The sequence below is a fragment of the Somniosus microcephalus genome, chromosome 23 (genome assembly GCF_052327205.1).
Source record: "Somniosus microcephalus isolate GS21.2 chromosome 23, FLI_Smic_1.0, whole genome shotgun sequence".
Lineage (NCBI taxonomy): Eukaryota > Metazoa > Chordata > Chondrichthyes > Squaliformes > Somniosidae > Somniosus > Somniosus microcephalus.
Genome location: NC_141009.1, coordinates 31,255,353 through 31,283,073, shown reverse-complemented (window position 1 = coordinate 31,283,073; position 27,721 = coordinate 31,255,353). Strand labels below are relative to the sequence as shown.

At 45.5% G+C, this 27,721-nt stretch overlaps 2 protein-coding genes across 3 annotated transcripts in view; one reads left to right on the top strand and one right to left on the bottom strand.

Moving 5' to 3' along the window:
• The window catches only part of LOC147101786 (uncharacterized), a 106,662-nt gene extending 98,644 nt beyond the window's left edge, over window positions 1-8,018 (top strand). Inside the window, exon 20 of the mRNA XM_085965724.1 lies at window positions 1,969-8,018. Coding sequence (XP_085821850.1) covers window positions 1,969-2,142 — 174 coding nt within the window. The 3' untranslated portion in view covers window positions 2,143-8,018. The remainder of the gene's footprint in view (window positions 1-1,968) is intronic.
• Window position 8,019: 1 nt separating this feature from the next.
• The window catches only part of LOC147101785 (prostaglandin G/H synthase 1-like), a 106,179-nt gene continuing 86,477 nt past the window's right edge, over window positions 8,020-27,721 (bottom strand). For both annotated transcript variants that reach the window (XM_085965725.1, XM_085965726.1), the window contains 4 exons: window positions 25,976-26,222; window positions 24,371-24,657; window positions 15,729-15,876; window positions 8,020-13,889 (listed from right to left, as the gene is read on the bottom strand). In XM_085965725.1, coding sequence (XP_085821851.1) covers window positions 13,531-13,889; window positions 15,729-15,876; window positions 24,371-24,657; window positions 25,976-26,222 — 1,041 coding nt within the window. In that variant the 3' untranslated portion in view covers window positions 8,020-13,530. The remainder of the gene's footprint in view (window positions 13,890-15,728; window positions 15,877-24,370; window positions 24,658-25,975; window positions 26,223-27,721) is intronic.

The following is a 27,721-nucleotide window of genomic DNA, read 5'->3' as shown; positions in this document are numbered from 1 at the left end:
TCACTGTTCCTTCACAGGGAAATCTAATCTGTTTGATGACATGAACCTTTTTCAGAGTAATGTGCTGGAGCTCAAAGTGCGGACATCCATTCGGAGCTGAGTGGCAATATTTACAGCACATAACTGAAGATACTTCAAAAAAACATATAGAGGCCAATTTTCATCCCTTCCATCAGGGGAGAATGGGGCATTGCACGATCAAAACAGTAGCGCAGCACTTACCATGCGCTTCCCAGCGACGTCCGGGGTGCCGCGAATTGGTGGGGGCCTTTGAAATGAGCGGTCCAGGTGGGAGCTTCATTAGCCCATGTAAAACCGGGTCTTATGACGTCAATAGGCCCCTGACGCAATTTTGAAGCACGGATGGATGGAGCTTGTGCTGCGCACCCTCATCCATTGGTACTTGGTGTTGAGTGGCTTAACCAGCAGTCCTTAAAGGGACTGCTGTCGGCGGCTCAAAAAAGTAGAAGAAAATGACCAAGAGGAGCATTAATGCCTCCCTTCCCTTTAACTCACCTGCACCGACTGGGCTTTGCAGTAGAGCTGCCAGAATTCCTGCCCTCCTCCGATTGGTAGGAGCTGCTCCAAAAGTGCAGCAGCTTGCGGACAGAGCGCTAATGAGACCCGGCACTGAAAATGGTTGGGGTTTTGAACTGTTGTGGCCGGGGGCTTGCTGTGCCCACCTCCTGCCTGATGGAACCGGCGACGTGAACATCTACCCCCACGGATAGTAAAACGTGAAAACAAAAGAGAGAAACTTTAAACAAATTAATTTGGGCTGAGATTCACATTATTTAACCCACCAGTGGAAGATTCTGTGCATTTGGATGATGGCAGGGATTGGCACACTGGGAGCAACAAAAATGTCTACCATCAAGCACTGCCATGCAGAGTAAAGCTCACTCTACTGTGCCCCCAACGCACCCTAATCATGTACCGCACAAGTGTAAATTTTCACAGTTCCCACACATTGTTTAATCGGTTCTACTTGGAGCACAGATGTTGGGATCCGCCATGTGTCCCCGCACAAGGGTGAGCAGATACAGTGAACACATATTACAGGAAACTTTTTTTTATCCGGGACCGACGTGGTGCCGGTTCATCAAAAATTCCGGATAACCGAAAGCTATAGTAAAAAAACAACAAACCCTGTGGTTCAGAACAATGGCCACAAATTCCAAGCGTCTCTGTAGCTTAGCAACAGCTGCAGCCACACCCTTGCACAGCAACAGATCGAGGAAGGCAAGTAATAAAACTTACCTGAACCTACTCCTGAATTTTGCCGGTTAACCGAGATTTCCGGTTATTTAGGTGCCGGTAAATCGAAAGTTTCCTGTAGTGGTTCATTTTCAGGCTTTCTGTAAATGTGCCCAACCCAACAAAGATATAACTATAATTTACTATGAGCTGTATTCCAAGAAATGTTTTTCCTCCTTAAATTTACAAGGCAATGTACTGTTTCTCAGGCACGCATCCTTATCCTTAACCTCCCCCAACCCAAAGTATTAATTATATTGCTCTGGGATCAAGCTCAAATATTTGTTCACATTCCAGTGGTCAGCTTTATATAAGCTTCGGACTAATTAGCAGATCCTGGCAAAGATTCTGCTCATTTCTGCTTTTAAAACACAACTTCACTGTCTCCTGAAATACCTGTAAGTCCTCCATGTGTAACCTTAAACATACAAGGAACCAAACAAGATTGGCTATGTTTAAACTTTGGCATGATCCTGCATTATATTTCTAGATATTTTTGATCATTCTGCATTTCTTTAATTCAGCGGTAATTATTAGTTTGTTGTACTTCTTGCATTCTTTTCAAACTTTGATTTTCAATGCAACTTATATTTTTATTGTTTGGGTTCAGCCACCAGCTTCCTGTTTTTTCATTTTGACAGCTGGAAGTAAAATTAATGCTTTTGGTTTCTTTGAAATTCCTGAGAATGTGTGTGTTTTTTTTGCCAACAGTCCCACGGACATGCTTGTGAATGGTTGAGAGAAAACAAGCTGCCAAATCCTGAAGCAAAGCATGGAACATTGGCCTGCCTTAACACTGATAACATGGTAGATGGATATGTAGAAGATCGGATAGTCCTCAGTAATCTCAACTCAAAGGACAAGTGGAGCCATCAAGAAACTTGATCCACTTCAGGCAGCTAATAACTGGCGAACAGGTGAAGAACCAGCACCTGGTTTAATGTCATTGATGAAAGATGTAATTTTTTTTTTTACAAGAACAACATTTTTATGTATTTAAAAATGCACCATAAACTACAGTAAGAAAGCTTTCAACAATAGCCACATAAATCACATCCATCCCAACATGTCAAACATCAACATCATAAAACATGGTACAAATATTTCAATAAACCCAAATTACATGCCCACGTTCCCCTTGATAATAAACTTACCAACACAAGAAACAGTGGAAGAACGAAAAACGGAAAAAACGGCTGTTTAGGTGCTTTGCTCCATTCCAGGACAGGACCAGTATCCTCCATTGTAGCTTCCTGACCCCAGAATAGAAGCTAGGCTCTGGACAACTACACTGAAGGAAGTCTTCCCCTTGCAGTGTAACATCTCCACAGCTTAACATCTCCTCATCCCTTCCCAAATCTGGTGGTAACGTTATACCTTCCCCACATTAGAAAGTGCCGGTCTCTCCAGATTCACATTCTTGAGGTCTACATTGACCCAGTGGTAATACATCGGTGGTCCTTTGAGTGCCAAGCCAGGACAATTACCCTCTTGGTAACCAACAATGCTGATAGAATCATTCAGCATAAACACTGGAGATTTCACCCTTGACATTAATCCCAACAAGCATATATTTGGATCATTCCAAAAGCTGCTCCTTTTGCCTTGTCTGTAGTACCCTCAACAGCCTCCCAGAAGAGGGAGATTTTAGGACAGTGCCGCAATATGTGAAGACACCACCCTGTTTTGAATCATAATCCCACCACATACCATCAAATGCGAAGCTCAATTCGTCCATTTTATATGTGGTATAATAGAATCTGTGGAAGATCCACAACTGAATCAACCTCATCCATACACAACTGTACACTAACATGCATTAGACTAAATGGTTGACATTTAAGTGATGAAGGATGCAATTCTGAAAGATTATAGTCGTGTGCTAAGAGACTTTCTATAGATTTTATGTAAATTATATAACTTCACGATAAGCCAACTATTTTCTTGAAAATAATCATGACTCCCCATGCTGGGAAAAAATGGCCTTATTATCTACTGAGCAGTTTGTCACCTGGTGTGATGAGGTGATAGGAATGGTGTTAGAGTACCTATTTACAGAAATGTTCAACACAGAGTGCTTTACATCCAGTAACTAAGGCAATAGTGACACAACAATATTATACATGTTGCACATTAAGCAGAGGTGGCTTTGGTTGAGTACCAATGCTCTGCACATTGAATCGTGCAGCTATTCCACATCACTTTCACCTGGAGTGGCGTATGTTTGTTTGGTTATATACTAAATGTGAATAGCATGTACCAGGAGCCACCTTGTCTGGGATAAATATACACTCTATATAGATAGAGCCTTCGGTTAAAAAAAACCTTCATCAGTCCCATAACTTCCTGTCAGTGAGTGATCCCGCGGACTAGTTGCACACAGGCTCTGACACTGCTGATGTGGTGCCAGTAATGATGAGTAGGTGATTTACTTGTTTGCTGTTTTTGTCGACACTACAACCGGAGGGAAGGAGGTTGGTAATCTACTCACGTTAATTGTTTTTGGTTCCCAATTACTCTAAAGCTGATATTGAACACCTGGGTACTACAGTAGTATTTACTCACAGCTAGTCCTTTGATTTGAATCACTTACCAGGATTGGCTGTTGGGAGCGATACCGCCACTATCCATGTTAGTCCACGTCAAGTTATTGGCAACATTCTGTGAAAAGCAACAACTGTCTACACAGAACAACTGAAAAACCAAGTGAAAAAAGAACCCACAGGACTGAAATTAGTAAAACAGATCTGGGTTTTAATATATATGCAGTCATTAACCAAACAGCGATGTGCATCTATAGTATAGGAGAAATAGAGACCCATTAAATCTAAAGTCAAATCGGTTGCAAATCAACTCAAAGGGGAGTATGATCGATGTACCCTAGTTCTATTGATACAGATAATCATGTCGCAGGCTTACTGCTGTCACACCACTGTTATGAGAGTCGTTTAAAGCAGGAAATCACTCGTATTATACATTGTGGGGAATTCTCCACATTCCCTCCAGGAGATTGACCTCCTTCCCTTACACTGCCATTAAATATCCTCCATCACTTGTTTGTTAAGAACATAAGAAATAGGAGCAGGAATAGGCCACTTGGCCCCTCGAGCCTGCTCCGCCATTCAATAAGATCATGGCTGATCTTGGGCTCAAAGCCACTTCCCTGCCCATAACCCTTCACTCCCTTAACTTGTAAAAACCTATTTCCGCCTTAAATGTATTTAATGACCCAGCCTCCATGGCTCTCTGGGGCAGAGAATTCCACAGATTTCCGACCCTCTGAGAGAAGAAATTCCTCCTCATCTCAGTTCTAAAATGGCGACCCTTTATTCTGAAACTATGCCCTCGAGTTCTAGATTTCCCCACGAGGGGAAACACCCTCTCTGCATCTACCTTGTCGAGCCCCCTCACTATCTTATGTTTCAATAAGATCACCACTCATTCTTCTAAATTCCAATGAGTACAGTTTTAATGTTTCAGCTGATGATTTCGGAGTTAATTGTCAGTCTATTTTTAAAACAGTACGCACCCACTGTTTTGGCTCATTCTTTCTGCCACCGCTTGGCTCTGCAAAATCAGGGAAGTTTTACTTCACACCTGTTAACTTCATAGTGAATTTGGCCAACGTAATGGAAAAAAACACGCATTTCACACTAGACCATTAACCCTCTTGAGTTCAAGAGGTGTCACCGGGTTCTGAGGCTGCTAACATACTGATCTGAAGCCTGTTCTGCATAAAAATGTGCCAAAGCTTGTTTTGCACTCCCTTTCATGATGTATCTTCTCACGATGAGACACTCTGGGCAGGATTTTCATTGGGCCGTGGAGGCGGGTTTGGAGGCGTGTGGGGGGTTAAAATCCCGAAATCGGGGGGCATGAACCCATCCCACCCCCAATCCGCCTCCATGCCAGTTTCAAAAGAGGCGGGTACCCGACCCGCACTGGGACCCGCCTCCCCGAGGCGGGAAGGGGATTAGTGCCAATTAACTGCCTGTTAACAGGTAGTTAACAGGCAGTTTTTAGCCTAATCCCTATTTTCATTGTTGAAATGTGGGATTCCCGATGGCTCCAAACCACGCCAAGTTAGCGAGGCGGGCCATCGGGATGAAGGGCTTGGAGGGGACGAGATGTCCTGTGTTCAGGTGAGTGATGGGTGCATGAGTGCAGAGGTAAGTGTGTTTGGTCTGTGTAAAGTGTTTAAAGAAGTTCTACTCACCTTTACAGCCTTCCTTCCTTCAGGTCTCGGGAGTCCCTCATCTCACCGGCACAGAAAGCAGAATGGCCGCAAACTGTCAAAAGTTCCAGCATTCAGCTTTCTGTTCCGGGGAGATCTCTAAATCATCCTGAGAGGAAGGAATTAACCTGGAGTGCAGATTGTCAGTGTTTGACAGCTTCACAGAGCTGTCAAACGCTGATATTTCATCTGTCAAAAGGTCACCTGTTGCCGGGTGGCCCTTAATTGGCCTGCTGAGTCCGCTGGGTGGGCTCAACAAGGTCAATCAAGTCAAAATCGCATGGGTTGGCTAGAACTCGATGGAGGTGGGACTACAACCCCGAAAGTTGTAGTCCCGCCGCCTCAATGAAAATCCAGCCCTCTGCATCTATGTGTGCCATGGGTAAGGAACATCGACAAGGGATTTGAATGTCAGTTAAAGCTGATAGTTGAATTTGTCCCCTTGGAGTGGGAGTTCAGACTCCACCCACTGCCCATTTGTCATGAAGTTTAGCCACCGGAAATCGATGGTGTTTGTGACCATTAGGAACAATTAAACTGCCTGGACTGTAAGGGGAAAATGAAATATTGGGACTAAAATATCCGAAGATTGTTCCCAGAAGGCCAACACAGGATAATTCCTCAGTGGCTAAAATTATTTTGAGAAGATGAACACAGGTTCGTGACTCGAGCCTTTGGAGTTTTAAAGTGCATTGATATTTGTTAAAATCCATATTGTACTGGTTTTTAGCATCCTTTCCGAACAGCAAAAATGGTTATTGTTACGTGAAGCCTTATACATTTATCGTGTAATATGTAAAGCAAAACAAAGAACAGCATTAGGTGCATCTGCAGTTTGGCTAATTAATGCAGTCATAAAAACAGAAAATGCTGGAAATACTCAGCAGGTCAGGCAGCATCTGTGGAGAGAGAAACAGAGTTTAACGTTTCAGGTCGATGACCCTTCGTCAGAATATGGATATGTCCACAATCCAAAGGAGAACTCGGCCCTGTAACCATGATGGTGCTAAAAGGTCTGTTACTGTTAGCATGTAAAATCTCGATTAGATTTTTGATGGTCAATTATGGCATAAGAGTAGGAAGCCAGACCGTGGATTGGGTCAGTGATGTAGCCTCTGGCAAACCATGATGGTGTGGCACAATACTGGGACTTCAGTTATGCGGAGGGACTAGAGAAGCTGGGATTGTACCCCTTGGAGCAGAGAAGGTTAAAGAGAGATTTAATAGAGGTGTTCAAAATGATGAGGGGTTTTGATAGAGTAAATAAGGTGAAACTGTTTCCACTGATGGATGGGTCAGTAACGAGAGGACACAGTTTTAAGATAATTGGCAAAAGAACCAGAGGGGAGATGAGGAGAATTTTTTTTATGCAGCCAGTTGTTATGATCTGGAATGCACTAGCTGTAAGGGTGCAGGAAGCAAATTCAGTAGAGACTTTCAAAAGTGAATTAGATATATACTTGAAAAGGGAAAAGGTTGTAGGGCTATGGGGGAGGAGCGGGGGAGTCAAATTAATTGGACAGCTCTTTCAAACAGCAGGCACGATGGGCCGAATGGTCTCCTTCTGTGCTGTATGTGTCTATGCTTCGGGATTCAGAGGGCAAGTTCTTGCTCTCTTCGCCAGGAAGCACGGAGCAGACATTTCCTGACGGGAAAGCTAAATAGCCAATGTCGCACAGTCCCTCATTAAAAATCGGGTCTCCGCCATTTTTGCGGGGGTTTCACTGGATTTATGGCAGGAGACTGGTAGTACCCTCGAGGGACTTCGGGGGCCTGGGTTTTCAAGATTCCCACATGACGAGCGGGCAATCCCATGGCACAACGCACCAACCAGAGTCGGTGGCTTCAGACCACAGCAGAGAACAATATTGTGACTATCAAGTATTTGTGTAGAGCTATAACAATCTTGTTAATGCTGGAGAGCAGACGTGAGTTAGTTGCAGTCCAGTAACAGCAACGAAAGTTAAGCGAAGACATACGAGCATGAAGATAACTACGGAAAATAATAATCGAGGCTAATGGCCCCATTAAACCACAGGGCATAAAAATGCCATACCATTGTGCCAGCACTGCCCGCTGATGTTGCCAACAGTATTGTCTAGGCTATTGATCTGCTTCAGTTTGTTAAGAGAAGTATAGAGAGCAATTTCCCATTGAAGCCATTCATATCAGTCACCTTTTCACTGGTCTGAGCTAATGGTGTTTTTTACCTTTAAACACAAGGGCTGATTTTCTCTGATCGGCACTCACTGGCCAGTAAATCATGGGCCCACAGGCCTTGACTTTCTGACCATTTAATCAACCCTAATCAGCCTTTGTCTTTAAATTACTGAAATTTTCTTTAAGTTATTGATTTTAATATAAGACTGTTATTTTGTAAACTGTTTGTGTTGTGGAAAGAAGCACGTTTGTCTGTAAAACAACTCCAATTTTACTTTAGTTGACTCACTTCCTGTTGCTGATTTTCTTACCTCTTCCTTTTTCAGACTGTTTGAAAAATAAATAAATTGGATTTCCACGACCACCAGTTCTTTGAGAAAGAATGCTTTATTTTTTTTTAAGTGGCAGATGAATAAAATATAAAAGAAGAAACACAATTTAAGATCCCCAGACACGCACAGGTCAACTAAGACAGAAGCTAGAGTGGAAGTATCCCCACAATAATGAAATGTTCACCCTTTGCTTAAGGAATAAAAGTGCAAGCATTTATTTGGTTGAAGTATCAAAGCACAAGCAACAGGCACTGTGCGGCCAGCCCTTAGCTTTCATAATCAGAGCATTCAGGCAATTTGTTTTATGAAAGGTTTTAAAAAATAAAAAAAAATTAATAATGTTACAATTACGTAGAATTTACAGCAGAGAAACAGGCCGTTCGGCCTAAAGGGTCATGAAGTTTGTAACGGTGGATTAAACAGACTCTTTGGGGGAGAAATTCAACTCTACCAGCACACGGGCCCGAAGATGTTGGCCTGAAGTCGGATTGAATTTGGGCCTGAGGCCCCATTTGCATTAAAGCGGCGGGTCATTCGTTAGAATTTTGTAATAGAATGGGCCACTCCACTAACTCAGACTAACAAATTAAACCAAAGCAAAATACTGCGGCAATCCAAAATAAAAACAGAAATTGCTGGAATTCTCTCCCTAAACCTCTCCGCCACTCTACCTCTCTTCCTTTAAGATGCTCCTTAAAACCTACCTCTTTGACCAAGCTTTTGGTCACCTGTCTGAATATCTCCTTCTGTGGCTTTGGTGTCAAAAATGTTTTTACTGATGTTCTTGTGAAGCGCCTTGGGCCATTTTGCTACGTTAAAGGTGCTATATAAGTTGTTGTTGAAATACTCAGCCGGTCAGGCAGCATCAGTGGAGAGAGAAACAGAGTTAACGCTTCAGGTCGATGACCTTTTGTCATGCAAGGTCACTAACCTGAAATGTTGGCTGCGATTTTACTTACCTCGGCGGGTCCGTGGCGGGCAATGACGGTGGCGGGTCCCGACCCCGCTGCTGGCTCCATCCCGCTCTGTGAAATGACTTTCCGTTGCTAGGGCTTGTTAAGTCCGACCAGTGCATTTCCCGGGCCAATTAGAGGAAGCGGGCCTGGTGACGTCATTTCATGACGCGTCATCAGCCAGTTTCCTTAAAGGGACCATGGCCAACTTTATTTTGACACTTGTGCTGTCAGTGTTCTACAGCATTGAAGTGCTGCAAACATTGATAATGACTGCACAGAGGTGAGGGCTGCACCCAGGCTCTCCCATTACTCCCTCCATATGCTTATGGAGGGAATCAGAGCATGCAGGGATTTCCTCTTCCCTTCCCATGGGTGGAAGAGACCTCCCCAGGAGACCAACACAGCCTGGTTGCACATTGCACAGGAGGGCACAAACAGGGATGTGGTCAGGAGGACCAGGCTGCAGTGCTGCAAACGTTTCAATAATCTCGAAAGATCACAAAACGTTAGTACAAAGCCACACTCACCTTCATCCTGCTGTGCCTCTCATCACATGCCCATCACTCTGCCTTCCCATACCTACTCCTGCACCATCCTTACACCAACTTACCTTGCACCTCCACCCATCCCTCTCTATCTACATTATCATTTCCCCATCTCGCTAGCCACCCCTCACACTCACCCTCATCCTAGTCCAATCATACCAACTAACAGCACACAAGGGTAGCCACTTGGGTGTTTTATCCAATGTTCATGTAAAGTTTCTGTTAATGTGCTGTCAAACATTGAAATCTTTATTTTCAACTATTTGTGTTCTTGGACAGATTTGTGTGCACCTTTTTAAGTGTCTTAGTGAGTTGCAGTGAACGGTACCACACGCAATGGTGATGAGTGTGAAAAGAATGTCTTGGGCATTGTAGGGATGCTTTATGGTGCTGGTGCCAACCTGGCACATCATGTGGCAGCCAGCGTGTACGGCATCAAATGAAGTAAATCTGGCCATGGTGAGGCCATCCCTGGCCTCCTGGGCAGCAATGTGGTCGGGTGCTGATGCCCTCTGTCCTGTGCAGCATCAGGTGATTGCGGAGAAGGTTGGTGTTGTTGGTGCTGCTGGTGTTGGGACTGATCGTGGTGGGATTCTGAGGACCAAGGTGAGAGAGTATAAAGGGCACCCATGTTGATGGAATAGATGGCAGGTGAAGTAGAGATGACAGAAACATTCTGTTAATGGTGGGAAAGTTCTTCCAAAGAGGTGATACTGGATGGAGAGTGGAAAGTGCAGAATCTGTGCTGGAAATGGACTGAGGAACTGCTTGTGGCTGAGGAAAGTGATCTCTGTCGGGTGGGAGCTTTTACTGTATATTTGAAGCTGTCAAGGAATCAACTGCAGCAATGGCCATTGAACCCCTGCCTCAGGTTGACAGCCGTGGTCCCCAAACAGCGAGGGACCCGTGGCCATGAAGTTAAAGTGAAAAGGTAAGTTAAAAAAGTCTGTTAATGATCTGCCAACAAGACAATAATGAGATTAACTGGGTCGCCCGCCGATGCCTGTTGGGTCTGCTCAGCGCTGACAGATCCGACATTGGGAAAGGCGCGTGGCGGCGGGTTGACAGCAGGTTCTCGACCCGCTGTCAAAAAAAACACTTTCCCACCCGACCCGCCACCGATCGCGCCTGCTGACCCCCTGGCAAAATTCCGGCCGTTAACTCTGTTTCCCTTCACAGAGGCTGCCTGACCTGCTGAGTATTTCCAGCATTTTCTGTTTTTATAACAAGTTAAAGACACAAGTTTAACACGAGGAACCATTCCGAACAAGCAATACACAGTCCAAATTTGCTAGAATTAAGATAGCAAGAACTCTATAGTCATTCTATCTCTGCTCTTTTTCAGGTCCCAGACATAAAAACTGTTCGTCACCGATGATATTAACTGGAGCAGACAAGATTAATGGGGGATCTAATAGACGTGGTCACAAATTGAGAAAGGGCTTGAAATGGTAAATAGTGAAAGATTATTTCCACTGGCCAGTGAATCAGTAACAAGCAGGCAAAACTTTAGGATTAGTGCTAGGGGGTTAGATGCATTTCTTTTCCACATGAGTGATTATTAGCATATGGAATGCATTATCACAAGTGGCTATTGAAGCCGTCAATCACAAGATTGAAGAGTGAATTAGATAACAGCTAAAGAAGAAAATAATAAAGGGAATTCGAGTAGAGGGTTCCACTGTGAAGGGATGATGGGCCAAACTATCTTTCTGTGCTGAAATTGCTATTGCTGAATGAATGAGAACAAATAATTGAGATTTCTTTTAAAAGTGTTAAACCCGTTTCTGAAGAAGGACCCTAATGAGACACAGAGCCAGTTGGTCCGCCCCCTGCATTAAACTGGTTTCCAAACCAACTTTCTCAGCAGAAGGAAAAGCTTTCGAAAATTGAGAGAGAGCGAGCGGTCAGATGAAAGTAATCTTGATTTCCAAATCTTTTAGCTCCATCAAACAAAGGAACAAGCTTGTTGCAAACTTCTCCATTTTCTCTTTGCTTTAGTGATTTTTTTTTTTAAGCATATTATTTAAAACATAACAATACCCATTGCAGCATGGTAGTGACGAACTGAGATAAATCTGCTTATCTGGGTCTCAGAACCTTCAGTGCTGTCGTTTAGATCTTGATTTCGTCTTAGTCCTGAATGAATAGTGACGTGCTAACCCCAACAGTTCAGTTCATTACTGCCCAACTAACATTTCATGGTTTGAACTGTAAAACTATTAAAATGCTGTTTGAAATTGAAGTCCAGGTAATCAGCAGCACGAGGTACTCTTAAAGTCTTTGAGTATATTCAAGGCTGAGATCGATAGCTTTTTAGACTCTAGGGGAATCAAGGGATATGGAGATCGGGCGGGAAAGTGGAGTTGAGGTCGATGATCAGCCATGATCTTATTGAATATCGGAGCAGGCTCGAGGGGACGTATGACCTACTCCTGCTCCTATTTCTTATGTTCTAATATATCTGCCTTGGTCACAAACTCCAACTCTGCTCACTTGAAGGCATTTTCCAATATTGAAAAACAGCCGATTTATTAAAAGAGCAATGTGATTTTAAATGTGGCCTAAGGCTTTTTTCCGCCCAGAAGAAACTGTTGGATAATATCCTTTGCATTTTTCATCAACAGGGTCTCCTTATACTTAAAACATTATTATTAATCCAAATAGCGGTTATCCGAGCACTGACTGATAGGATAGCACTCTGCTGTCCTGATTGCAAATCTAGGATCTTTATAAGGTTAGTGAAGATCAGGACAATAGAATCAATTCTTCACACAGGATCAGGGCAAGGAATCAGTAAAGTTATAGTGAGTCCAAAAGCACTTAGCTCCTTTATGTAACTCCAAATATAATTTTGTCAAAACAACGGGGTAAAAATCTGCCGGATGTTGGGGAGACAGCGGTGCCTGAGGAGAGATGGAAATTGGCCCTCGGGCCTGATCGGAGTAATTGGGACGCGGTGCTGCTGGTAGTGCCTAAACAGGTTGCTCGCCCGATGGGAGACGTTTACCTGACCGGCCTCAGCCTTCATGTAATCCCCGTCAGGGGTGTTGGAGCGTGCTACGAAGGCGGGGGGAAGGGGGGGGATGTGATGCCTGTAGAGTCAGGGGTGCACCCCTACTCCTCCTAGCTCCACGGGAAGGTGTTTAAAACAAATTTTAAAAACTTATCTTTGACTGGCGGTTGCAGGGTGGGCCACTGAAGAATCCTCAGGCGAGGCAGGCCCGATGCCTGCCACACTCGCCGGGTGTGATTCTCTCAAAAGGGGTCCTTTAACAGGCGAGAGGCCCCTCATTTACATAATCAAGGGGCCTAATGCCGGTTTCAGGCGTGCGCCCAGCCCGCCCAAAAAAAAATGGCTCCCACGAATTTGGCAGTGGGTCCAATGGCTGGGCGGATCATCCCACTGCAACGCATGCCAATTTCTACTCCAACATGTGCATCTGAAAATGAAGAACAATTCTATATGAAATCAGCTATCCGGATAATAAGAAATGGGTGATATGTTCCAAGTGAATTTGTATCAAACCTTTGTATTATGCTGCCTTCCGTTGGGTATTGTCTTTCTGTTAAGACTTAATGCGGAGCCCAATACAAGAGCCTCAGGCGACTGTCTGTGTGGAGTTTGCACATTCTCCCCGTGTTTGCGTGGGTTTTCTCCGGGTGCTCCGGTTTCCTCCCACAGTCCAAAGATGTGCGGGTTAGGTTGATTGGCTATGATAAATTGACCCTTAGTGTTAGGGGGATTAAATACGTGGGGTTACAGGGATAGGGTGGGATATGTGTTGGTGTAGGGGTTACGGGGATCGGGTGGGATATGTGTCGGTGCAGGCTCGATGGGCCGAAATGGCCTCTATCTGCACTGTGGGGTTTCTGTGTTTCTGTGTCTGTGTGAAGAGGATTATTTACTATTGTCACTTGGTCAATATGCCCCTTACAGCTAGCTGAACTTAATAGTTCAAAATTACTAGGAGTATAATTCCACACAGCATTTTCTTATGTACCCAAAGCTTCTATTGCTCTGTCCCAATATTTACCCTGGTAGATTACAGCTCAGTAGATGGCTTTCCTTTCTCCCTCTCATAATCATTGTCTACATCATATGGGACATGGAAACCCACATATGGACATTTTTCAACATTGAGACAAATTAGCTTTTCAAGTGTTGCTGTGTTGACTATGTCAAACCCCGTTTTCCCTCCAAACGTACTTGGCTTCCAATAATCTGGAGAGCAGATTGGATTTCCCATGAGTCCTTTGAGGGAAAAGGGAGCGCCCATTTCCACTATACTTTCCCCAACAATGGAATTATTGAATGGTGCTTCCAGTAATAGCGCAGGATAAAATTCCATAGCATCAATGTGTCCGTACAATTTTTCCAGTCTAGCTGCTACTTCTCTTTCACCTACAATGGAAAAAAAAAAATCAGATTGAGTTTATTTTGCAAGAAACCCTAAAGGTTCTATAAATGAAAAGACACTTGGCATGTTTCTTTCTGTGTCAAATAAAACAAGAACAACTCGCATTTATGTGGCACCTTTAACACAGAAAAAACATCCCACGGTGCCTCACAAGAGTGTCGGAAAAGAACAGACACCGAACCAAAGAAGGAGAGATTAGGTGGTGTGAGCAAACGCTTGATCAAAGAGAGCCTTAACTGAGAAAGAGGTGGAGAAGTTTAGCAAAGGAATGCCAGAGAGTGGAAAACAAAATTTGTCTTTGAAGTGAGCTTTTGCGAGTGCAATTAAATATTCTAATAAAAAAGTGGTGAATATATTACATTAAAATACCATAAAAATGGTACAACTTGTTAGCGACATGTCCATTCAGCGTTTGTTCAATGAACCTCCAGGCTGTCACTCCAGAGTGTGGCTCAGTGAGTTAGTGCACCACCACCTACTGCCATCTAACATGGCGCACCAAGCTCAATTCAGATACGTCAACTGCGGGCGGATATGGGAAGGTTATAGCTCTTAATCCTTCAGGTAATGTTGCCTCTGTCTACGCCTTGATGGTCTAATGAAATGGGTAACAGCGGTGACATGCATCTATTGAAAGCAAGGAGTTATCCATGACGCTTACTACACCAGCACTTGAGACTGATGCTTGATTAGAATCAAAATAAAAAAGTCAATGTTATTCATTTACACATTCAAATATTAGCACTGTGGCCTGTCCCACCAGTACTGGTAAGTACAAAGCAAGGTTTTGTCTCATTGCTAGCAACAGATGCTATTAAATTCGAGCAATGTCACCTCTTGACAATAGCTAATAAATATTTTTGTGTGGTTCTGAGTAACTGTGTATTTACAGCCAATGACAACCTTCTGAAGCATTCTTAAGAGAAACAATTAAGTTAGGATAGATGCTGGTTCAGTGAATTGGGCCTCTGGCCTGCTGTCTTGTGATTGCCTACGCACTGAGCCCCAGATCTCAGCTGGGGCGCTTACTGAGGCACCAGAGAGGTAAGGCATTTCATTATGTGAAAGAAAAATAAACCAGGAGTGTCAGCCCAAGCACGGGGGGGAATTGGAGGTCGTGGGGCAGGGGTGTAGGAGATCGCGGGAGAGTCGTAGATCGCGCGCGGGGGGTGGGGGGGTGGTGGGGGGAGGTGGCTGGAGATTGCGGGGGAGTCAGAGATCACGGGGGAGGGAGTGGGAGATCGCGGGAGAGTCGTAGATCGCGGGGGGGTCGGAAATCGGGGGGGGTCAGAGATCGCGAGGGAGGGAATGGGAGATCGCGGGGGAGTCGGAGATGGCGAGGGGTGAGTGGGAGATTGTGGGGGGAGTCAGAGATCACGAAGGGAGTGGCAGATCGCGAGAGAGTCGAAGATGGCGAGGGGTGCGTGGGAGGTTGTGGGGGAGTCGGAGATCGCGGTGGGTAGAGAGGATAGCTTATTGGACTCGGCAACACATGGTTCCGGCCCTTCTTGCCTCTTTTTTTTCCAGAGCCCCAGGAAACTCGACTGACATTAGATAAAAATTAAAAACCTGTTAAAATGGAGGCACGCAGCCTCCTTAAAACATTTCAGTGACCAACCGGCTTCCTGAGTGCGGATTAGTCGCCTGCCCCCTGCCCCGCCTCCGTTAAAGCCAGAAGTGGGCGGGTTGGTGTCAATTTTGAAATGTTTTACTTCCTACCCGACTCAAACCCACCCGTGTTTGGGGGTTAAAATGACCCCCATTGTGTTTATTAGCTACATTTCCACAATGCATCTGGAACAACTCATTCTTCAGCTCCTTACCCGTTAGCTCCTGGAAGGATTTGTATGGGGTCAGGCCAAACTTCTTTCTGTATTCATTATATGGCTGAAATCTTAACAATCTCCCATGCTCAATGGTGGCAATCGCTATATGCAGAAGACTTTGGTGGATATTTCTTCCTCCACCGATCTGTAATAACAATATTGGTCATTTGTAAACAGATTCTTTTTGGCATTATTTAGATTCTTTATTTTGTAAAAAGAAACTCGTGTACATTAACGATTTAGCAACGAGTTGTGTGGTCATGTTGTGGTTTGCAGGGTTACGAAGTTATACCTTGAGCTGGTCCTCTTGGTGAAGGAAGAGCATGGCACTGGGACATTCCACAAGGTGAATTCAGGGATATAACCTATTGTTATTTATCTCAGAGGCATGTTTGAATTACAACCAAAGAAAGGTCTTCATGATTTTCTGTGGTTTTATACAATATTACGTCCTCATCAATGTATGTCTGACAGAAATTCGGTACTTGTATAAGCTGCTAATGACTACAAGTTAAGACCAAGCATGTTGCCAGAACTCACTCTTGTGTAATTGAGCATAGTAAACAAATGATATATTGGTCCTGAATTTGCGGTCGGAGGCTTCCCGGGGGGAAATGCCTCCGATCTGCAAATAAAATGTCCGCGTACCCGGTGATCCGGGTGACTCGCGGTCCTGGGCCTCTCCGGGTACCTGCGGGAAGAAGCCCATGTACCCCAGTGGCGCAGGCGGTTGGTAAGCACCCCTGGGATCATGTGGGCTGGCCCAACGAAGGAAATCCCCATTCATACTTATGGGGATTACATATGTACGGAAACCCCTTATGTATGAATGGGAATACCCCAAAAATACATCTACACATCAAATAATTTTTTTTTTAAACCACGTATTTAAAATTAATTAAAATGGCATTTAATTAAATATTTAAAACAAAATTTTATTTTTTGCAAATAAATTTACATGTTTTAAATGGGCTAAAAATAAACGTACCTTATTCCACAGGTTTTTAAATGTATAAATTATTGATAAAATTTTATTTTTCTGTTTTTTAAAACACTTACACTGGTAAAAGCAGGCCTTGCGTCTGCTTTTACCAGGCATAAGAATTTCACGGGCATTCGCTGGGCAGAAGTTGGGCAAACAGCCCAACTCTCTGCCCGCGGAGGCCCTTTTCCCGGGGATGCGGAGGATCTGTCAAGAAAATTCTTGACAGATCCCAAGTTCTGGGTTTTAGCGCATGCGCAGCGCATGCCTAAACCCTGAACTTGCGCGGTCCATACGGGCGCGTACGCACCTCGTACGCTCCCATAGGGGCGACAAATTACAGCCCATTCTGATGAAAGTGCTGGCAGAATTTCTGTGTGTTTTTATGTGCGACTTTATATTAATGGCATAACAAATATATTCAATTGAAGAAGTCACTGACTCTGTACAATCACCCAGGCGATGAAGCAAATCCATATACTGACATCTTCACATCTTAATAATGGTGCCCTGGTGCTCTTCCAGTCATTTTCACCTGTGTTATAGGCCACCATTGGAAAATCCAGGCTTGGGATAACAAGTGGAAGGTAACATTTATGCCACATAAGCAACATCTCCATCAAAAAAAGGTCAAGTCTCACCCAGAGATTGAGCACATAATCTAGCCTGACCCTTAAGTGCAGCACCAAAGAAATCTTTCGAAGAAGAAGAAGAAGAAGCCATCTTTCGGATGAGATGTTAAACTGAAGTCCCGTCTGTCCTCTCAGATGGACGTAAAAGATCACATGGCACTTTTTGAGGAAGAGCAGTTCTCTCGATATCCTAGCCAACATTTATCCCTCAACCAGCATCAATGAAACAGATTTTCCGGTCATTATCTCATTGCTGTTCATGGGACCAAATTGGCTGTACAGCAGTGACTACTCTTCAAAAGTATTTCATTGGCTGTAAAGCACTTTGGGACATTCTGAGGTCACAAAACACCTTATTTCTTTTATATACCGCCTTCAAAAACATTGGGGCCTAGAAATTTGGGGATTTAGCACCGGCTGTCAAGGCCTGTTTTGAAGAAAATATGGCAGCCAACTCGCTTCCGCCCGCTTCCGGCAGATCCCGCGGTGGCCGCTATTTTCGGCAGAGCGGCAGCGCTGCCGTTACCAGCGCTCGCTGCAGGAATGGAAATTAGGCAGATTGTGACGTCAATGAGTGCAACGCTGATTTGATGCACAATCTGCCATTTTTCCCATCGCCGTTCCACTTACCGCCCTCTCTTAATCACAACCAGCTTTCTGAACTCTTACAGCTTTCTAAACATTTAAAGTTCCTGAGGTAACAAGGGAGTGTTGGAAATAACAACAGAAAATGCTGGAAATACTCAGCAGGCCAGGCAGCATCCATGGAGAGAGAAACAGAGTATTTCCAGCATTTTCTGTTGTTATTTAAGGGAGTGTTGGTGCAAGTGGAGAACGCCTTAATTCTCATTTAAAGGCTTCTGCTCACACCACTTGCTCACAGTCGTGAGGGCTCTACTGGCAGTCCCCCTCACGCTTGAGTATCTTTGGGAGAGGGAGCGGAGACAGCGAAGAGAAGATGCTCGCAGAGGGAGGAGGAGGAGCGCCAGGAGGCCTCTCAACAGGAGGCCTTACCCACCGAGGGTCTTCTGAGAGTACTTCTCTTACCTCCACTTAAACGAGATGCAGTGCATTAGGAGGCTCCGCTTCACCAAGGAGTTGGTCACAGAACTCTGCCACCTCCTGCAACCAGACCTGCAGCCTCACACCAGGGCGACCACGGCTCTCCCAGTAGCCCTCAAGGTCACCGTGGCTCTCAATTCCTTCGTCAGCGGATCCTTCCAGTCTGCAGCAGGAGACATGGCTAACATCTCCCAGTTCGCCGTCCATCGCTACATCCGGGAGGTCACAGAGGCTCTCTTCTCCAGGAGAAGGGACTACATTGTCTTCTCTCTGAACAAGACAAGCGCGCATGTGGCTTTGCCAGGACAGCAAGCTTCCCCATGGTGCAGGGCACCATCGACTGCACACACATGGCTTTGCAGGCAGTGTATAACAATCCTGAGATGTTCTGTAACCTCAAAGGCGACCAGGCCCAGCGCATCATGATGCCTTCATCCTGCACCAGCACTCTTCCAGCCACCACGTCAAACCCGAGGAGACAAGGGCTATCCGCTCTGCACCTGGCTGATGACTCCCCTCCGCAACCCCACCACTCGTGCCCAGCACTCATATAATGACAGCCATGCCACCACCAGGAACGTCATCGAACAGACCGTCGGGCTGCTCACGCAACGGTTCCGCTGCCTTAACCGCTCGGGAGGAGCCCTCCAGTACTCGCCGGAGCGGATGTCTCATTTTGTGGTGGTCTGCTGCATGCTCCACAACTTGGCCATCATGAGGGCCCAGCCCTTGCCACCAGGGATTGTGGGACTACCTCAGGAAGAGGGAGAGGAGGAGGAAGAGGACAAGTATGTGAATGAGGAAAAGGAGGGAGAGAGGAGGCAGACAGAAAATCCCGGTGAAGTCATCAGACTCTGATTCAAGTGAATGAAACCACAGATCCCCATTGCTCACCACTTCCACATCATACCATCCGTCTGTCACGGAAGATCACAGCATCCTCCTGGACACAAGGCTGAAATAAGAGCCACCACAAAACTCACATTCCAAACAAAAATCATCGATTTATCCGAATTGAATCAACATTATAATATCAACTAATCACCCTTTTGCAATCCCTTAGTGCCTGTCGTCCGTGTGACGTTACCTACTCTAGTGCTCCTACGCAGTGCTCCCCCAGTGGCTGTGGCATGACCTCCAGTGAGGGAGACTACAGATGGTCTTGCATGACGACCTCAACCAGCTGTGGACCTAGAAAGTCTGGCTGTAGATTGCGGCAGCAGTCTAGGCTGGCTGGCTAAATAGGCAGCGGCAAGGGCAATGGTGGAGTGGCAGTGGTGGGAGTAGGAATGCTATATCCTGAGAGAGGACAGCAGGTTCTTGCTCCACAGACCCACTGCCACACCCCCGAGGCAGCACCTCACCATACCTAGCAATCTGTTGGAGGGCAGATTGCTGGCCTGCTGTGACACCTTGCAAGCCCATTTTGACGTTCGAAAACCCAACGACGATGGCAGCAGTCTGTGCTGCCACTGCAGCAGTGAGACGTTGGGTCGCTTCCGCCTGTGCTGCAATGGAAGCCGTGACATTGGTGAGACCACACCTTGAGTATTGTGTGCAGTTTTGGTCGCCTTATCTGAGGAAGGATGTTCTTGCCATGGAGAGAGTGCAGTGAAGATTCACCAGACTGATACCTGGGATGGCAGGAATGACGTATGAGGAGAGATTGGGTCGATTGGGCTTATATTCGCTGGAGTTTAGAAGAATGAGAGGGGATCCCATTGAAACTTTTAAAATTCTAACAGGACTAGACAGACTAGATGCAGGACGGATGTTCCCGATGGCACGGGAGTCCAGAACCAGGGATCACAGTCTAAAGATAAGGGGTAAGCCATTTAGGACAGAGATGAGGAGGAATTTCTTCACCCAGAGAGTGGTGAACCTGTGGAATTCTCTACCACAGAAGGCAGTTGAGGCCAATTCATTAAATATATTCAAGAAGGAGTTGGATATATTTCTTAAGGCTAAAGGAATCAAGGGATATGGGGAGAAAGCAGGGACAGGGTACTGAATTTGGATGATCAGCCATAATCTCATTAAATGGTGGAGCAGGCTCGAGGGGCCGAATGGCCTACTCCTGCTCCTATCTTCTATGTTTCTATCGCCCATCACACGCAGCATCATGGCTGCGTCAACAAGGTCTCTCCTGGAGTTGTCCATCATTTCCATCCTGGAAATCATGGGCGCCAAGCTCTGTGCAAAAGCACCTTCCAATGTTGGAGCCGGATTCCTCCATGCTCCTTGAAACTGACAAGAGGCTCTCTGGCAGGCTTGCCATTTCCGTGTGCATGCCCATTACCCTTCTTCTGAAGGCCACCCCATCAAGGTCATCATCTGAGTCGTGTGGAGCAGAACTCGTGCGCGAACTTGCCCTCCGGGGAGCTGGCAGCCGAGTTACCCTTTCCCCCGGCCTTGCTGCAGCCCACTCGTGCCCAGTGCCTCACCATGTACAAATCCCGCCTCTATACTACCCTCTCCGTGCGGTGCCAGTTACTGAGCTGGTGTCTGCAAGCGCCAGATGCAGTGACGGTGTGTCTTCTTATTCTCCTCCATCACGCTCCTCCACAACTTCAAGGACAGGCTGGCCTACTGTTAGTTCTTGGGTGTCTGAAAGTGGGTTGTGGTGAGGCGGGGAGAGGGGGAAGGCTAGATATCTACGCAAACACCATCAGCAGCTTGTAAGTGAGAAGCGACTGTGGGATGAGGGGGGAGTGGGATGGGAGAAGAAGGATTAGGTATGGCAGCAATGGCATCAGCTTTTCCCGTGGCCACAGCCTGCGTTACTGCCCCTCCAACGATGTCGAGCACTGATTCCTCCAGGTTGGCGAGGTTCTGTATTGCAGTTCAGCTGCCTCCCATCTGCCGCTGCTCCCTCCTGTTACGTGCCACCTTTGCCTGCAAGAGAAAGGCAAGTGTGTCAGTGAGTGTAGTGCAATGTGTCTGGGTGATGTGCCTGCCATAGTTGAATAGCTGTCAGTGTGTGCAAGGTGTGAGTGTTGCAGCAGTGGTAAGGTTGTGAGGGTGAAGTGAAGCCATGACTGTGAGGTATGAGTGGTGATAGGTCGAGATTGATGGTAGGTGAATGATGGGGGTGTGGTGCATTGTGCAGTGTGTGAGGCTTGGTGGTGCAAATGGTAGGATATGGCATTTGCTGAAGCCTTCACTCACCTTGACCTACCGTGTGAGGCAATTAAACCTTTTTAAGCACTGGATCCCACCACACAGGTGGCCGTGATGGAGTTAGCTATCTCCTCCTGGAGCTTTCTGCAAGTGGCTTTGGATGGCTTCCTGCCACTCTGCAGAAACAGTACAGCCCGCCTTTGTTGCACGGCCACGACCAAGGCCTCCAGTGCATCATCCGAGAACCTTTGTGCTCACTCCCTTGATTGCTGAGCCATGTCTTCATCCAGGCGGACAATGAGATGCTGCTGCAACAAAGCACCTCCACTTTAAGTAGCACAGAGAGCCGAGGCCAAACATTACTGGCCAGTAGCCTGCACCCAATATTGGCTCCCCTGTTGAGCGCTAAGCCAGTCAGCAGCGCGTTTAGCGCCGAGATCAGCGCTCCAATCATTATAATGAGCAGGCAGCAGGAATTGTGCGTGCCGCCTGGACCACTCTGAATGGGCGCAGGCAAATAGCGCTGGCCCGTGACACCAATGTTCCCTTTAATTTTGTTTGGCCCTGCACGACCCCTTTAAGGGGCTGCACGGGCCATTCAAAATACTGCACGTGGGTGTTTTTTGTACTGAGAAGCTGGCTAGCCGGCTGCGCGGGTTTCCCGGAGCGTCACCCGGCCGTGCAGCTTACAGGGAATGTTGCGCGACACCGCCCGTTTTCGGGCCTAATCCAATTTCCAGGCCTTGGTCTATAAAGTTCCATAGAAATGTAATGTGAGTCACCAGCAACATTTTTGTATTTCTATTCAGACGAGTTTTGGCAATGCGTTATAGAGGTGGAGCAGTGACAGCTTAAACAAAAGTATCCGCACTGTTAAATTTGACCTCATTAGTATTTCGATCTTATTATTGGGCGGATACAGCCTCTACGTTGGTAAACCACTATTTATCATTTCATCATCCATTTCCTAAAATGTTGTTTTGTTTTAAAAAGACTCCGGCCTAGAAATTGAGTGGGCTTTGCGCCCATTTTGCGGCGCTAGAGGTCATTGCGCTGGACTTACAGCCGGTTCAGAAATTCCCTGGGGCCCTACCATCGGCGGTAGACCGGTTGCGCTGCGCCGGCACCGATGACGTCATCGGTGTGCGCAGCGTCCCGGTTGCCGTGGTGACGGGCCCCAGCGCCGAAATTGAGTTGCGGCCGCCTCGCCCGTGGCAGCCGCAACTAAGACTCTGGCAACCGAGTCTTACAGGAGTTTGCGCCGGCGCATTAAGGTCGCGCGGCGGCCGGCCGCTTTCCCGCCGGCCGCCTGCCCGCACCTCCCTCCCCGGACTCCTCCACCCCCCCCCGCGGAACAGATGCTTCTGGGCTGCGAGCCCGGCACTTCCCCGAGGTGCCGGGCTCATTTTTGTGAAGATTTTACCGGCCAGCGGTCGGGTGCAGGCAGCTCCTCCTTAACTGAAGGAGGAGGCCTGCACTTCCCGAGCCTGCCGCACCGCATCGGGCGCCGCAGCGCCGCAATAGCGCCGCAATGCGGCAGGTAGCGCCCATTTTCAGGCGCAAACACCCTTCAGTAGCGCCGGCAGCCGTTTGGGCGCGGCGCTACTGAATTTTTGGCGCGCGCAGGGGGACTTAGCGCCGGCGCTAACTTTCCGGCGCTAAAGCCCTGGCGCGGCGCCAACTGAATTTCTAGGCCTCCTTGTTCCAACCAGGAGGAACAAATAAAACTTGGAAGGCAAGTCTCCAAATTAAAATGGCCTGGCATGTTTCAACTGCAACCACAATGTGGATGAGGTAAACTAAACTAATGGAAGAAAACGGATATGTATTTGAATCTGGCTAGACAGGGTGTTCTTTGGTATGCGGCGAGGCTGCGTTACTCAAGTGCAAACAAGCACATTGCAAATACTGACAGGCAAACAAGCACACTGCAAAAACGTACATTATTGTTCTGTCATACGGGATGAATTGAAGAGTTATCCATTTGCTCTGTTGTCAACGTACAACCTGACTTAATTGTGGCACTAAATCCAACTGTCGATAATCTTGTGTCTTTGCTCTCAACAGGCAGAAACATTGCGGGTATCCTGACAGAGATGTGTTGGGAATTTTATGGCTTTATGGTGTAACTGTGCACAAATCTTAGGAACAGGTTGCTGTGCTGTTATAATGCTGATTATCTCAATGTGTCTAACCCTAGTACCTTTTTACTTTTGTTCCTCTCAAGATGACAATTTTAATGTTTGTTTTCTATTTAGTTAATAGCAAATACGGTGACAGTCCGATATACAAGTAGTTGCCATGGAGATATGCTGGGTCTCACCTGTATAAATACCTGCCTTCTCTGGAGCATTAAAAGTGCACCACGGAAGATATTATTAATGTTTCCGGCTCTGTGCTAAATATTTTGACTAATTTGCATAAGAACATAAGAAATAGGAGCAGGAGTTGGCCATACAGCCCCTCGAGCCTGCTCCGCCATTCAATAAGATCATGGCTGATCATCGACGCCCAATCTCCATATCCCTTGATTCCCCATGAGTCCAAAAATCTATCTATCTCAGCCTTGAATATACTCAACAACTGAACATCCACGTCCCTCTGGGGCAGAGAATTCCAAAAGATTCACAACCCCCTGAGTGAAGAAATTCCTCCTCATCTCGGTCTTAAATGGTCGACCCCTTATCCTGAGACTGTGCCCTCTTAGTTCTAGACACTCCAACCAGGGGAAACACCCTCTCAGCATCCACCCTGTCAATGAGTCAATGTACATATCCAGTTCAGAATATGCGCACGTCAAGTGTCTTCTATTTCAGTCGCTATTAACAAAAAGACATTTTTACCCGTCCTGCTTTCTGTTTCGAAAATGATTCTACTAAAGCATCCACTCCGAAATTCAACAGGATGTCTGTGTTGAAAAGAAAGTCTTTGTAGCTGAACTCCTGGTCTTTTACAATGAAGGAGTCGGGCATTAGTGGATGCCAGTGGTAGAGGTGGTCGAACTCGACTGCAATCCGGTTGCTGTACTGAAAGTGCTCGGTGAATAGAAGCTCAGGGTTAAACACCATCCTGAAATGATAGCCGCTCAGGTGTTGCACATAGTCCTCGATAACTATTTTGATTGTTTCCCCTGTGAAGCAGAGAAATAGACAATTGTACAAAATCGAAATCATAGGTTCCAAATACTTCATATTGTAACATCTCATTATTAAGTTAATCATTGTATGCAATTTAACAGCATTGAGCGCAATTGGTTTTCTAATATGACATGTATATGTTTTTGGATTTTATACATTATACAAATGGCATTGGTTTGAATAGGTTAAAAAAGAAGTCACAGCACCAGCAGCCTCAGAATATCAGCAAAATCAGGGATGAGATTTGACCCCTCGGAACGCATCCCTGTGGTGCCCTAGCTCTCCTGTTATAGTGTCCAGCACATAATACCAAATGCCTCAAATTTAAAATTCACGTCCTCCTGTTTAAATCCACTAGGGTCATGACCTTCACTATATCTCTATAACCTCCTCCAGTCCTGCAACCTCCCCAAACTCTCTGATCCTATGACCCTGGCCTGTTAACCGCCCCCCTCAACCCCACCATTGGTGGCTGTGCCTTCAGCGTCTCTCACTACACCCCTCCCGCTCCCTCTCCTCCTTTAAGACCCTTCTTAAAACATTCTCTGTGACCAAGCTTTTTGTCACCCCTCCTAATGTTCCCTTCTTTGGTTTGGCATCCATTTTTTGAATACACTTCTGTGAAGAGCTTTGGGATGTTTCCCTATGTTAAAGGTGCTATATAATTACAAATTGTTATTATTATTGTTGTTGAAATGGTGTTATCTCTGTTACCCCACCCACTAAATTATTCCAAACACTTACAACTCATATCTAGGCCATTGCCTTCACTGAGCATGTTTTATTTTACACCAAAAGGTAACAGGACTAACATCCATGATTAAAATCCATTCCTGATAATCTTTGAGTATTCCTCTTGGGACAAGGTTACAGTTCTTAAAGTACAGTGTGCTAATCCACTGTACCATCTAATTTTCTAAGCCTAATATTGATAAAGAGATTAGTTACATTTAGTGAGAGAAAATGGGCAAGGAAACAATTTTAACAAGGCACAACATTTTTTAAAAAAATGGAAGGATGGAAAGACCAAGATAACAACAAACAAGTGCCCAGCAGTCAAACCAAATCGGGTAACCCTGGCTCAGATGAGAGGACCCGCCAAATCCGAAGAACCAGCGGCCGTGAAGAGGTTTTCTAGTTGGTGATGTCAAAGAGGACATTGAGGAGAAGCACCTCTAAGAAAACAATCCAAGAGACAATGCTATCTGGCAATAGTCCGATATTATAACACCAGAGCCCCAGATTTTGGGTATGGAAACCAATGCCAATGTGCAATTTGTTAAAGCGAGAGATAAAATTGCAGTTTTATACCTGTAAGTATGAGACGAGTGGTTTGGAAAAGCTGTTCGTCACTCCAAATTGGATGCTCTTCTTTCAGGATATCACAGACGCGGTTATGTTCTCGAAGCCAGATGGTAGCATACATCATCAGCCCAGGTATCAAGCCAAATGTATCGTGGCCAATGGCAAGGCGTTCTTCCTCTGGTAAAGTGCTTGGATATTTCATTTGGATGGGTGCCTCCTTCACTGATGGAGGAAAGACCTCTTCATTCACTACCTTAATGTGCAAATCAAATAATTAAACATTTTCCCTTTTATTCCTTTACTTAGTTGATTTTTAACTCTTCAATGACTCTTCAATAAAAAACTAAAAGCAAGACAAGGTATTTTAGCTATATCAGCAGCACACTTACGCAGCTATACCCACTGTTGACTGAGAATAAAATAAAGAACAATTTTCAAAGTACATAATACATGGCCTTCTGAAGGGTTTTGAAGGAGGTGGGGGCTGACACAATGACATTGTCTGATGCACATTCTGGAGTGTGGGTTCCAGGGTTGTACTATCTTGAAGAAATATTTGATACTTTGAAAGGAAAACAAGTGTTTTCAGTCAAATTTTACTGTATTTACTGGAAATATTTGACACATTATAACATTTCTAAAAGAATCCACAAAGGATAAAAGTGGTGTGGCTGGGTTGCAGAGGATGTGCTTGTTTAATTGCTGCCTGGTGCTAATAGTAATGTAATGCAACACCAGTACGGTTTAACTTCTGAGATCATATGTTTCAGTCTTAAATAACTGTAAAGTTTTATAATGGATTGCGCTTGCAGTAAGCTCGTAAACTTCTTTGAATCAAATATATTAGGGTTGATTCCTGGGTCCTAAGGCCAATGGTGCATGCGCCACATAGCCTGGCCTGCACCACTTTCATTCCAGAGGCAATTTTCCAGCAAGCAGTTTAAACCAGCTTAAAATGGGCTCAGCGAAAGCATGTCACATCTTCAGTTAAATAGTATAATGCATTGAAAAGAAGCCACGCTACGAAGACTGAACGGCGCTGGTTTTAAGGATGTCTGCTGATTGCAGCAGTTGGGAATGTGCCCTTACCTGAGCTGGGTTGGGTTGTGGTGGGACAGGCCAGCTTTTCATACAGTAAGCATCGCTGCGGCAAATAATGAATATTAAATTGATGTTGGAAACTGCGCAATAATCAGTGAGATCGCCTAATTACCGATTCAAAAGGAAGCGTTGTAGAGGGACACAGGGCTGGCAAATTGGTCAAAAGCACCACTGCCACCATCCTCATCATATGATATTGATAAGTGATGAAAGTGCTGAAAAATGGAACAATTTGACCACATTTTATACCAAAACTGCAGAAGGATTGGATGGAGTGTGTAACGGATGCCCGATCCTCTACTGCTTATTTTATGTCCCCTTGTGGAAGTTGAAAGTTTCAACCAATTTTATTTTGCAGTTGAGAAGACATATTCTAACACAATATATTGCAATATGTTTGTTCCTACATTATTATGTTTTGATAGCAGAATCTGTTAGCGATTGTTAATTTATCCTGAATGGCCTTTGTCAGTGTTATGCACACCTGGAGTACTGCGTACAGTTTTGGTCTCCTTATTTAAGGAAGGATATACTTGCATTGGAGGCAGTTCAGAGAAGGTTCACTAGGTTGATTCCTGAGTTGGAGGGGTTGTCTAATGAGGAAAGGTTGAGCAGGTTGGCCCTATACTCATTGGAGTTTAGAAGAATGAG